This window comes from Tachypleus tridentatus, chromosome 9 (assembly GCF_004210375.1).
Source record: "Tachypleus tridentatus isolate NWPU-2018 chromosome 9, ASM421037v1, whole genome shotgun sequence".
Taxonomy (NCBI): domain Eukaryota; kingdom Metazoa; phylum Arthropoda; class Merostomata; order Xiphosura; family Limulidae; genus Tachypleus; species Tachypleus tridentatus.
In genome coordinates this window covers 102,968,957-102,981,630 of record NC_134833.1, presented here as the reverse complement: position 1 = coordinate 102,981,630, position 12,674 = coordinate 102,968,957, and the positions used below count along the sequence as shown (strand labels likewise).

Genomic DNA, 12,674 nt, shown 5'->3' with positions numbered 1-12,674 from the left:
GTTTTGAACTTCACACAAAACTAATCAAGGGCTATCTGCTTTATACTTGTTCATAATTTAGCAGTAATAGACTAAAGGGAAGGCAGCTAGTCAATGTCACCCAACAATTTCTGGGTTACTCTTTTACCAACAAATAACAGGATTGACATTCATGTTATAGCTTATTTTCATAGACAATATAATTAAAATTCTCAGGTTCTGATACAGTTCAAAAATTGTTTAAAAATGCATATCAAATAAATTCAGATCAAAATTGGTAAGTCATTTACACTTAAATAATAATAATGAGAGAGATAAAATTACGTGCAGACTATATTCTAAATATCTTTGTACAATCGTTATACTTATTCGCACAAGTTGTAGGTTAAAAAGAACCAATTCTCAATGTACTGGCAAGTCAAACAATTTATATAACACACATCAGGCAATTTTGTTTAGCTTAAGATGTTTTTAACATAACACATTTTCATTTTGTATACTTAATAACATGGGAAACAGAAATGGGTTTATTTTATTTTTCTGAACAGTTGTATCAATATATCACTTTCTCATCAAGCCATCTCTGCCAGTAAAAATTAACCCTTCTTGGAAAACTTAAAGGATATTAAGTAGCCATTACAGCTTAAAGAAATATTTTCTTAATACTCACAATAGGCCCATCACCTCTTTCCAGGCGTGGTTGATTACTTATGTGGATAATTGCAGGTAGTATATACTGCAAGAGACAATCATGTTAAAATCTCTTTCTCATTACTTAATTAATAACTACAGGCAAACAAGGTAATGAGATACAGGATTTGTTATACAACTCAACAATATGATACTTTTTTTTAATAAAAATTGTTTTTGGAGGTATCCAATCTTAATTAAATTGCAGAATCAAAATTTTATGTACTTCGAACTCAAATAACAGCTGGTAGTTAAAAAAACATACTAGGTAATCGATATTTGTTTTTCAAAATAGTGTATATAATTTTTCAAGAAAACAAAAAATAGCCACACAAACTGTACATCAACCACTAGTTCTCTTTTAAGTACATAAACCTATTAACTATTTTTCACACTAATTTAAATCCAGTCAGTTCTAGATTGCTGAAAAGAAAAGCTTCAATTTCTTATCCATTAGCTTTTTAGTAATTTTTCTAGCCAACTATTACATTCTGACAATGTGGTTTATAACTTAACTATTTATTTCTCAAAGATTATGTTAATATAACATACCATGTACAAGACTCATTTACTCTCAAATACCCAAAATATTAAGTTCTGTATATCTATTTTTTATAAATACCACAATCTCAAATAAGGAACCTGAAAGCAAGATATTTTTAAAACACACAAAACAAGATCTGTAAAAACATCAGAGTAAAGTTTTTAAAATGAACTTAAAGATATTAAAATATTTTCCCTGTGACATCTTAAAATTTAATTTAGCATGTTCCCCTAAACATAATTAAATCAGCAACATTGCCAAGAATGTTTAATTTTATAATCTAAATCATACCAAGCATCAAACACTGGATTTTGTTTGTTGCTGTTGCATATAAAACAGTTTTAAAAAAAGAAGCAATTATTAGATACATTATACTTACAGCAAGTGTTTTGCCTGACCCAGTCTGAGCAATGCCTACCATATCTCTCCCACTTAGACCTATTGGCCAGCCCTGACTCTGAATTGATGTTGGCTTTATGTAATTCTGTTGCTTAATTGCAGCAATTACATAATCTGTAATATAAGCACAGTGATTACATTAAACAATACTTCTCAACTGTTAAACTAAATTAAGTTGATTTATATTCAAGCTTACAGTTTAAATTTTGTATCATTTGAAAGACAGAAATGTAGAAGGAAAGTAACATTGAAAACGAGCAACTTTTTTTGTACAAGATTAACCCATGGTGAATAATTAAATACACAAAATAAAAGCAACATTCTTAAAACCTTTTAGTGAGTCACAATAGTTATTTTAATATTATAATAATACTCATGTTTTTTACTGTCCTCTCGTATGCTACATAAAAATGCAAAATTTTACAATAAGATGAATTTTTGTACAGGCAAGATGTTGAAGATCATATTCTGACATTTGAGCTAAAACTGGATTGTTCTGATGGCAAACTTTAACCTATTCATGAATTAATGGTACTTTTTAAGTATTAACTGTAGTGTATTAAGCTTCCTTCACAGCTGAGAGAAAAGATTTTTAGAAAATTAGGAAAACTGATGTCTTCTTAGCTAAAAATGTGAAGTTGTGAAGCCCTTTATAACTTAAAATAAAGAGAACAATGAAGTATATTTAGCTACTTAATGTTAATATCAATGATGAAATGATCCAGATTCGAAAATGGAAGTTTCAGAAAGTTCTACTTAACTCTTATTAAAACATTTTTCACTCAAGCAGACTGTTTATGACATTAACTAAACTTTTTTTTACAGAAAATCTTAACTGACTTCAAAAATCTAAAGCTTCTGAGAGGTACCCATTAATTTTGCATTTATTTCCCAAAGCAATGAAAATTAAGATCTCTCTTTGTTGAAGATTAATCTTAACACCTAGCAATAACAGATTTAGTCTTTCATTAAATTCAACCACAAATTTCACCTCAGCAAACCTACTTTTTTTTTTTTTTTGTCAAACTTGTAGTTTTCCTTTATGGTTTGACTATCACTCAGCTGCTTTTACCCAACACGACATTCAACTTAGAAATATGTCAGACTAATTTAAATACTCAAGGGTAAAAATATATTTACACACAAGTTTAAGTTTTGGAAACTTCAGAGCAGCAGCCATTCTTTTAAAATTTATTTCTTTTATAGTAATTGTGAAATATTACTACTAATTATGTGGATCACAAAGTTTCACCATTATAAATTTCCCCCTGAATTTGTACACAAGTAGTCAATTTGCACAAATCTGTTTAAAATGTTTTAAGATCTTTTTTTTATCCTTACATACCAAGTTTGTCTCCAAAATAACTAGGAGATCAACAGGGGGGGGATCTACACTAAGGTAAAATAGTACTAAAATTACCAACACTTAAAAATAAAATGTGCTAATATACACAAATAAATAACCACAAAGAACAGGTTCAGTTACTTACCTGGAAAGTTGCATTCATGAAATTCCTGAACATGTGATGGAACGCTGCGACCACGAACTGTGATTTTGTGCATTCTTCTAAACATTTCCATTTCATGCTGTGAAAATCCAAAAATTAGAAAATATCCATATTAAAATATTTTTAGCTCATTTCTCAATATCCATTTACTGAAGATTAGAAAAATCACCATTACTGTACAACTTTAACAGGAGGAAGATTGAGTTTCTAACTACAGATAGAAAATACTATTTAAATGTAGGATTTAATTATCATGATATGATATGAAAATAACAGCAGAAAATTTAACAATATTTTTAATGAAATCTTTATTAAGCATACAGTTGATTTTCCTGTAATGAAAGAATAATCTAGATGTATTATAATTGAAGAGTCACTTATAATGTATGATTGTCACATACAATTCGAGCTAACTTAACTAGATAGTTCATAAAACCACTAACAAAATTTTTTATTGTAACACTACTGATATTTCCTTTTAAATCTAAATATTTATTAATCTCAATATCCTGAATAATTTACTGTAAATGCAACAGTTAACATTACTTTAACCACTAATCTTGTCAGTTAATCTTGAGTTTCTGTAACGGTTGCCAGAGCATAAAAGTAAAATGTTCAAGCCAAAATCATGTTTCAGGAAGTATGGTAAATTATGTAAAAACAAATTTACTTGTGGTCTAGATGTTACAGCTGGATGCTCCATGTAAAAATTTTTTTGGAATGGCATCAGTTTACTCAGATCCCACTTTGGCTTCCTTAGCCTATCACCTGGTTGCTTTCCCTTAAAACCATTACTTTTCTGTATCATTCCACCTCTTCCTCCCCGGCTCCCAAACCCTCCACCTCTTCCTCGACTTCCACGGGTCATACTGTTGTCTCTCATTTGTGGACCACTTCTACCTCTTGACATACTAAAAAAATTAAAATGTTTAAATACATCTTGCTGTTATTTAATGTTTATTATGTTGAAATGGGCAGTTCTGATATACTTAAAACATCTTACTACAAATACTAGCTCTGTGATTCTACTGTCACAAACAGAGTGACTAAAGGCCACTTATGTTAAAAATAAAATGCAAAAACAAATTTGTTCTTAGATTTTGAAATTATATAACCCATCACTCCTAAAATTCAAGTTCATAATTCTTTTCCAACACACAGAGCTTTCATCACAAGACATGACTGTGGTTTTGCCAGAAGTGACCATTATTCCTGTGCTTCTGCACCATTTGCTCAGATTTTTTGCATCTTGATTTCAACTTTTGCTTTGCTAGAGTTTCTGCTATGGTAAGCACTTGATACAGACTTTAGTACATATTTCAGGAATGCTACTTGTTGTCAAACTACATTAATATTTCAACACTAACTTCAACAATTTGGCTTCTGTACTGTATACTTCACCTTATCTGGTGCAAAGCAACAAGACTATCTGTGCCAAACAACTGGTGAAATTATTATAAAGTGCAAAGGAAAATTAAGTTAAAACAAAAACTTAAAGGTCAGAGGTTCTTAAAAATTAAAAATATTTGTAAGGTGGACTGTGTCACCATTGCCAATGACACTGTCCAGCATTAGGGGTAAACCCATTGTAAAAATATGTCTAAAATGGTGCTGTCACTCATGGTCATAACAACAGCACAACAGTAAAATACCGAGTGTCACACATTGGTGCATCAGTCCAAGATAAAAGAAAATGATGAGTTAAAAAACTGACCAATGCATAGCCTAGTTAGGACAACTTCCTCATTCCATTCCTTAAGGAAACAGAATTGCCAAAATCCAACAGAAGGTTTTATCTGGAAAAGCTTATTATCATGTTGCTCACTCCAAGTCAACTACCAACTACCGAGGAGCTGAGCCTTAAATACAGGGCTATAGTCTATGTATGGAATAAGCATGGCAATGATAACAACATGGGATGAGCTGACCTGTGGAGAGAGCAATGTCATCCAAGAACAGACCCAACTCAGCCAACTGTGTGCTTGAATACGAAGGCAAAAAAGAACAATGGTAGACCATTTATTCTGGAAGAGCATATCCAACAGAGGAATGAAAACTACCCCAGGTGGAAAGCTAGAATAAGGATCAAAGTTTTGAAGCATACAGTAGAGACAGTTGCAAATGTCAGAGATTTTGGGAGGTTCATGAGACTTAGTGTACTAACTACAGATTGGAGAAGTGCACAAAACCCCTGTGCAGAGACAAAGCCCCAGTTGGGAAATAGAAACCAACATCTTCAAGGCTGAAATTCTGGCAGAGCCATAGACCAGACTCATAGTCCAGTTTCAACTGAATGTGGGCATAATAGATATTCAGCATAGAACATCAACATGCTCACCAAAAAGTAGAAGAGAGGACACATAGGATAGCCAGTAGCCTTATACATAACACATAGCTGCTTGGTGTGTGGAATAAAAGCCAGTTTATGGTAAAACAGAAGTCTCAAGACCTTTGCCTCAGGGATTACAAGAAACACAACTTCACCAAGATGAAGCTTGGGACTGAGGTGAATACCCTATTAGTGAAAAAAAGAGATCAAACCATTTGCTGAGGTCCACTTCAATAAATGTTTGAGAGCAATCTGGAGTTACTGCTCAATGAACCTCATGCTCAACAACTAACAAAAGATGTGGAAGTCATCGACATATACTCTGTTTGCAACTGTAGGGAGGAGTTGTCCAGTAATGGCATTAATATTTGTAATAAAAAGTGTGATACTCAACACACAGCCATGAAGGATTCCAAATTCCTGTGGAAAAAAATGGGAAAGTGTCAAACCCACACAAACTTGGAATCACTGGTCCATGAACTTTTTTTTAAAAATAAAAACAGGCAAATGGCCACACAACCCATACAAATGGAGGTCTCACAAAATGCCATATCTACATGTAGTATCACAAGCTTTCTCAAGATCAAAAAGAAAACTCACAACAGAAACAAGATGTCGCCTGAAAAAGGATTCCCTAATTAAGAATTCAAGTCAAATCAGGTGGTCCAGAAAGCTGTCGTTGAAATCCATGCTAGCAGGTGGAGGAGGTTGTTTGATTGAATTCATTCATGCCACACAGTCATCTATCCATAGCTTCCAGGATCAAGTTCTGAAAAAGCAGTGAAAGAAGACCAGTTGACCTGATCCAACTTCCACCGAGACATGTGTGCTGGATGGCAGTCTCTCTCAAAATGATAGAAAAATGATTGCTGGATCATGGGATAAGTCAATCCTCCAAGAAAAGTAAGAAAAAAGGGAAGGAGAGCATATAGAGAGATCAACAGCAGTAAAAGACTAACTAGATGCATGAAAATAAGTATAAAAACCAGTATTGAAGAGAAAAAGGTTGTGATCCAAGAGCATATGCTCTATGGAATGACCCCTCCCCACCAATATCAGCAATACCCCAGAGAGGGTTATGCCAATTAAATTCTTCCAGGACTAAAAAGGGAAACAGCAACTGCTTAAGGAGAGCATCAAGGTCCAACTGATCATAAGTTTCTTTGGGAGACAGGTAGAGAGAACAAATAGCAATGGTATGACCCAAAAAAAGAAACAGGGATGGCTACAGCCTCTAAAGGTATTTTGAGTGGTAGAGACAGGGTGGACACATGCTTATCAACTACGAATGCCACCCCTCCATGCACTCGTCTACAACACAACCTGTCATTTCTGTACAAAAACTACTGAAAGGCAACTGCATCAGCAGGTTTCAAAAACATGTCCTGTTAGGAGACACTCAGAATAAGAATCAATAAAATCCTTAATGCTATCTGTATTTAATGAAAACCTCAACAGTTTCACTGTATCAATAAGGCCATTTTTATTTATGTGAAAGAGAATGAAGCAAGGAACCCTTCTGTTTTCAACCATATTTTTTCTTTATTGGACAAAGATCTATGGATCCTGCCATGAGTCAAGTAGGCAGGTCTCTATCTATATGCAGATTTCAGCAAATGAGGGTGCAGATGAATAATTATTTTGCATCTCAGGATTGGAAGAAGATGGACCTGAAGAAACACCCAAACCAAAAGTTATAGGAAGCAGACCCAGACAGCCACCAGAAAGAGTGGCAGGGACAGAGATGGGAGCAGATGTGGACTCATCAACTCCTTTAACCATGCAGGGCAAAAGGCTCTTCAGGTGTTTAGCAAACATCTATTTTGGATGCACAGAGATCTGTCTACACTCCAACTGAGATGGAATGGGAGATAACTTCTGAGCCTCTGTGTAGGAGTTACTGCTCACTGTCTTAAAACATTGAACCTCTTTCTCCTTCATCCACTTAAAACAATAACTAGAGTAACAGGGGTGCAAATCACTATAGTTAACACATTGTGGTTCCAGTTCACACTCATAGGCATCATGGTCTTTGCACCACAATGAGCACATGTTAAAAGAACCAATGACATGATATCCTATTAAGCTGACCAAACCAATGATACTGGAAACATCCGAGTGGATTGGGAATATATGGCCATCTCTTACAGTTCAGATAACCTGCCTTGACTATGTCAGGTGGATGTGGTGATGTAAACTACAAAATCAGAACATTAAGGGGCATCATAATTCTGTCTTTGTGAGTGAAGATTAGGTGCACTACAGAAACTCCTTGGCTGCAGAAACCAGCAAGGATTTGACTCAGGAATGTTCTTTGACACCTATCAACAATAACTTCTTGTGAGGAAGGGTATATTCCAAATACTCTTTGAATTGAGGAGGAGTTTGGTGTGTTGTGGTGAAAAAGTTTCCATCAATGTCTCCTGAGCACAGCTTCCTTACTAACTTGGGAGAGCCAGTAAGCCCCTCTAATCCTTTTGAATGAAAAAGGGAGACATCTGCCCTAAAGATTTCTCAGACAATGAATGCAAAATGCCAAACTGATGTGTTGAGTATGACTTTGATAACTGTACAACAGAATGTGTACATATGTGATCCATATGTGATCATTTCCCAATAATCTGTTTTTCATTTTTATATTTTGTTCACAAATAAGGGTATCCATAATAATGTAATTATTCAGTGCCCACTGTCCCCACCCACCACCAAGCCCCTATGAGGGGATGCACTGAAATGCCAAACAAGAACACTTCAGCAACACCAGGGTTTTGCAAGTACTACATCCAAACATCAGCATCACACACAATGTCCACACTGATACTTGGTTGATCCTAGCCAAAGCGAATCAGTTGATTGACCCTGGGGACGGGGCCACCCAAAGGTTGCCCATCTACAGGAATTCAAGGCCAAACAACTATGGTGGAGGCACAGAGAGATCTGTCAACAATCCCACTCATGACAAACTCGTGGATGAATGTTCAGATCCTTTAGAAGGTAAACTGAAATTACAGAACCTGGTCTGGAAGGTCCCTTCACCTTATACAGGAATCCAACTCAAGTGGCCCTATCTGGAAATGGAGCTATTAGATGCACTTGTCATTTTATGTATCTTATCAAGTTAAAAGACAGCTTCCATATATGCATGCAGGTGAAGCTTAGGTAGTAACTGTTATAGTCCATGTCTCTCCTGCACATAATTGTGGTCACACTGGTTAACTTATCTGCATTAATGACTAACACTACCATGTTTCTAAGCTCCTGTGATAGTTTTATGAAAGTGCCAGAATGAAAGCTGTGGAACAAGCATTACTAAAGAATTCATTCCACATTGTGTCATGGCTCTACAACTTTTTACAAGTTCCTTTTTATCTACTTCATGAAGTGTTTTGTGTTATATTCAACCACTAATTAAGTAAATGTGTTGCCAGGAACCTCATATCTTTAGCACAATATGATATCACCTTCCATGTATACAATGTAATTTGGATTTGTATGTGTGACTTTGGACATTGTAATGGTGATTTTTCCACTGAAAATTGTCATGCTGTTTATAGTAGTTGCTACTGTCTTGTTGAACTGCAAGTTACCCGTGTCTTTGGAATGCATGTGGTATGAAGTTCAGTGTCTTGGAAGGCCATGATGCTGTAAAATTCCAAACTTCTCAAAGCATTACTTAATTCTTTTGCTCCCCAAAACAAAAGAAACTTATAATTTTTATATACATGTCATTTACCAGATCAATGTTAAGCTCCTTGTTTTCTGTTCTTTTGCTTCTGGATAGTGACAGATGAGATCCCAATGTTGTCACTTTAAGCCTAGTTGTATTTACACCATTAAACTAGCAATTTATTAAAGTACAAAATCTTAAATAACCCAACAAAAATACTATGAAATATCTTCTTCACATTTAACTGATTGAAGAAATAAGTAATATATTTATCTTTAACAAAATTCACATTCCAAATTCACCGAGGTCAATAATGATTAAAAAAAAAAGCAATAATCCATTTACAAACAGCTGCAGCTTTATAGCAGCAAAATCATTGTTATAAGATACTTAGGGTAATTGAAGTAATTAAAGGAAATAATTTTAATATTTCATACCATATTAATAATTTATTTTACAATCTCATTTTAAGAGAAAAAAAGGGAAATAGGCCAATATTATACTTTTAATAAAGTTAATTTATTCTAACATTATCATACATTGAAACACTGAACAGTCTATCAGACTAATATCACTAAACATATATAACAAACCCCAAAAGTTTGTTTGTAACAATTTCCTGATACTTTTCACAAAATGTGACAATTCTACAAAACTCACAACACAGATTTCCAGAAAAACCTCCAGGTACTATCAGATACCTATACAATAAACCAAATCACCTCAATCATGTAAAAACCAGTTTCAAAAGGTAAATGCCAACTTTCCATAATAATGAAGATTTGCAGTATTGAAAATAGTATGGAGAAAGAAACAGATCACTAACATCCTCCTTGACAACGTATACACCAAAATCGATAAACAGTAAAAATAAAGCAACAATTAGTGATACAGCCCCTTCTGTCAAAATTCTCTCCAAAAATAGGCATGTTAACAGCATCAAGTCAGAACTGTATTCAAAAAACAATAAGAATGCAGTTTATACACACTAAAACCATCTAGACCTTATGGAAAGCAAAAATAGCATTTACAACTACCCTTGAGAATATGAACTCCAATATAATGAAGACCAAAAAAAATTAGATTTCAAGAGCATGGACATACAAGACTTTTCAATACCAATTTTTTTACAGTAGTTCATTATGCATGAGTAGAAGACTAAGACAATGAGAAATAAATGGAAAAAAAGGTCCTTCTACATTTACCTCCCAAAACATTTGGACAACTTCGTACAAATCAGCAAAACCTGTAAAACATTCTTGGAAGTCCTAATGGGTGAGCCTTGAATGAGTGAGGAAACACAGAAACAGGTAAATCAGCTATGAGTTAATATCTAATAATAAAAATTCTGTAATTAATCATAAAACTTAAGTAACTATACAGGCTACTAAAAATGACAACACAATCCCAACCTTAAACTGTAGACAATAGTATATGTGTACACCAAGTTCCTTAATTTGTTTAAAACAAAAAAGGAAAATGTAGTAAAGACTATTATCAGTATTGCAAAAAAATTCCCTATTATCAGATAAAGTTTGTATTGTAGGCATAAACACATGCACATTTCAGATTCTAAAGCTTAACAGACTTATATCAGCAACACGTGCAGTATTTACTTTTAATACCAGGTACCTAATCACATTTCCTTTGAGTATTTAAAAATATATTTTGCTATATCAAACATCATTATTGACTGTATTTAAACAATTTTAATTTTTCTTTACTTTTTGCAATATAATTTTTCAGCTTAAAAACCTGTATGGCTCATTCATTCACTTAAGTGTACCACATTCCACAAAATCAGTAACATTTCATCATAGAACTTGGAGTAAAACTGGGAAAAGTATTATTTTACACAGATTACTAAAAAAACTGGGTTATAATACACAAATATATATTAATTATAATTATTAAAAACCTCAGATTAAAACTATATAAATCAAAATTAAATAGCAAATTTTAAACTGATAAAAGTCAATTCTTTGTGACAGTAACAAGTAATGGATACTGCCACTGAGTCTTAAGTAAAAAACAAACAAACACTTGAGAACACAAACTGTTTTGTTTATCCTAAGCATCTAATGTACCACTATTAAAGTATGTGTAAAAGTATTATTCTGTAATACACAACATTAACAAAACTAACTGTAACCCATATTTAATTTATATGTTCCATCCTTTGAAACCAGATTTTACACATTGATTAATATTTCTTCAGAGTAAAAACGCAATTTACAATATAATGAGATATACCGAAAATTATATTTCATCTTTTCTTGGACAATACTTTCACATCTTTTTTTCAATGTTACTCTTCACAAAACATGTGAAAGCATTTTTTACTAAAATGATTGAAAATGAGAAATGAAGGTGATAGATTAAATCATCCGATATTTTTTAGTCTAAGGACTTTGTGCCTTATCTTTATAAATATAAGATACTGACTGACTGAACCGAGGCAATGGGGGTTTTGTGATATTCTTCTTTAGACTTTACAATTGTAGTAGATAATTATAATAGCGAGTGAATATATTTTGTTTGTTTTAGTAACTTTCAAAATTGATATGGTTTTATTTTATTTAGTTGCAAGATTTTATTAAATAAAATAAACTACTGAAAGAATATTTTACTACGCACAAATGAAAAGGTTGAATATGGTTGCGCAACGGATCGATTTTCCTAGTATTAGTGCCACGTCTTAAAACCTCTTAGTACTACTACCACTGCAAATCATATCAAGTTACAACCAAGGCTCCAACATATTCCTCATTTAGTGACTTACTTCAGCTATTATACATAGAATACATTGTTGTAGGATACATATTAGTTTTATTATAACATAAATATAATAGTAATATATAAAAAAACATTCTTCTTACATTCATTTTACATCCAACATGTTATTACTAAAATCTTCCATACTACTTACCCCCTATCTCCAGATCTACCTCTGAATGACATTGATCTTTCTGTTGAAGAAGGACAAAATTCAGTTCTTAGGAATTAAATTTTAATTTCAACTACAATTCACACTACAGCGTCACAAACCTTGACTAAAATAAAACAACGTTATCTTCCTGTCTTCTTCAACACAAAGACCGCTGAAGCAATTGCGGTAAACACATAACAAACCCAATTCATTAGCATTCACTCGCTTTATAAAATAGATCAAAAATAACGTATAAAAAGGGTAATAATATATAGAATAATAAAGTATTAAATTACTTTATTTTTGAAGCTTAAATTCTTTATTAAATATTAAAAATTGGTTAATGAACAATCTATTTTGGTAAAATGTAAATTAATTGGATCTCTTGCACGTGTACAGATCAAAATAATGTATTACTACAGCAAATTGACGTCATTTTAAGCCTGGTCTGAGAATAAAGATAACGCTACGCTGGTTACAAGTACTACTTTCTAGGAAATTAGAGGAAGGGAAAAGCTCTAAATTCTCCCATATTTTAAAATATTTTTCTACTTTATTTAATATTTCAACTTGTTCAAGCATTAAGCTCAATACACATTTCGAATTCTTCTTTACTAATGTCAAAGTGT

General features: G+C 33.0%; 1 protein-coding gene across 3 annotated transcripts in view; it reads right to left on the bottom strand.

The window, feature by feature from the left end:
• The window catches only part of LOC143225923 (putative ATP-dependent RNA helicase DDX17), a 30,210-nt gene extending 17,945 nt beyond the window's left edge, over positions 1-12,265 (bottom strand). For 2 of the 3 annotated variants that reach the window (XR_013014199.1, XM_076456168.1), the window contains exons 1-5: positions 12,046-12,265; positions 3,791-4,031; positions 3,103-3,199; positions 1,593-1,726; positions 650-715 (exon numbers count right to left, since the gene is read on the bottom strand). Coding sequence is in view for 2 of the 3 variants with exons in the window: in XM_076456168.1 (XP_076312283.1) it covers positions 650-715; positions 1,593-1,726; positions 3,103-3,199; positions 3,791-4,031; positions 12,046-12,077 (570 nt within the window). In the remaining variant the exon portion in view is untranslated. Of the gene's footprint in view, positions 1-649; positions 716-1,592; positions 1,727-3,102; positions 3,200-3,790; positions 4,032-10,321; positions 10,398-12,045 lie in introns of all 3 variants that reach the window. The other variant, XM_076456169.1, reaches the window with a different exon arrangement.
• Positions 12,266-12,674: the final 409 nt, after the last annotated feature.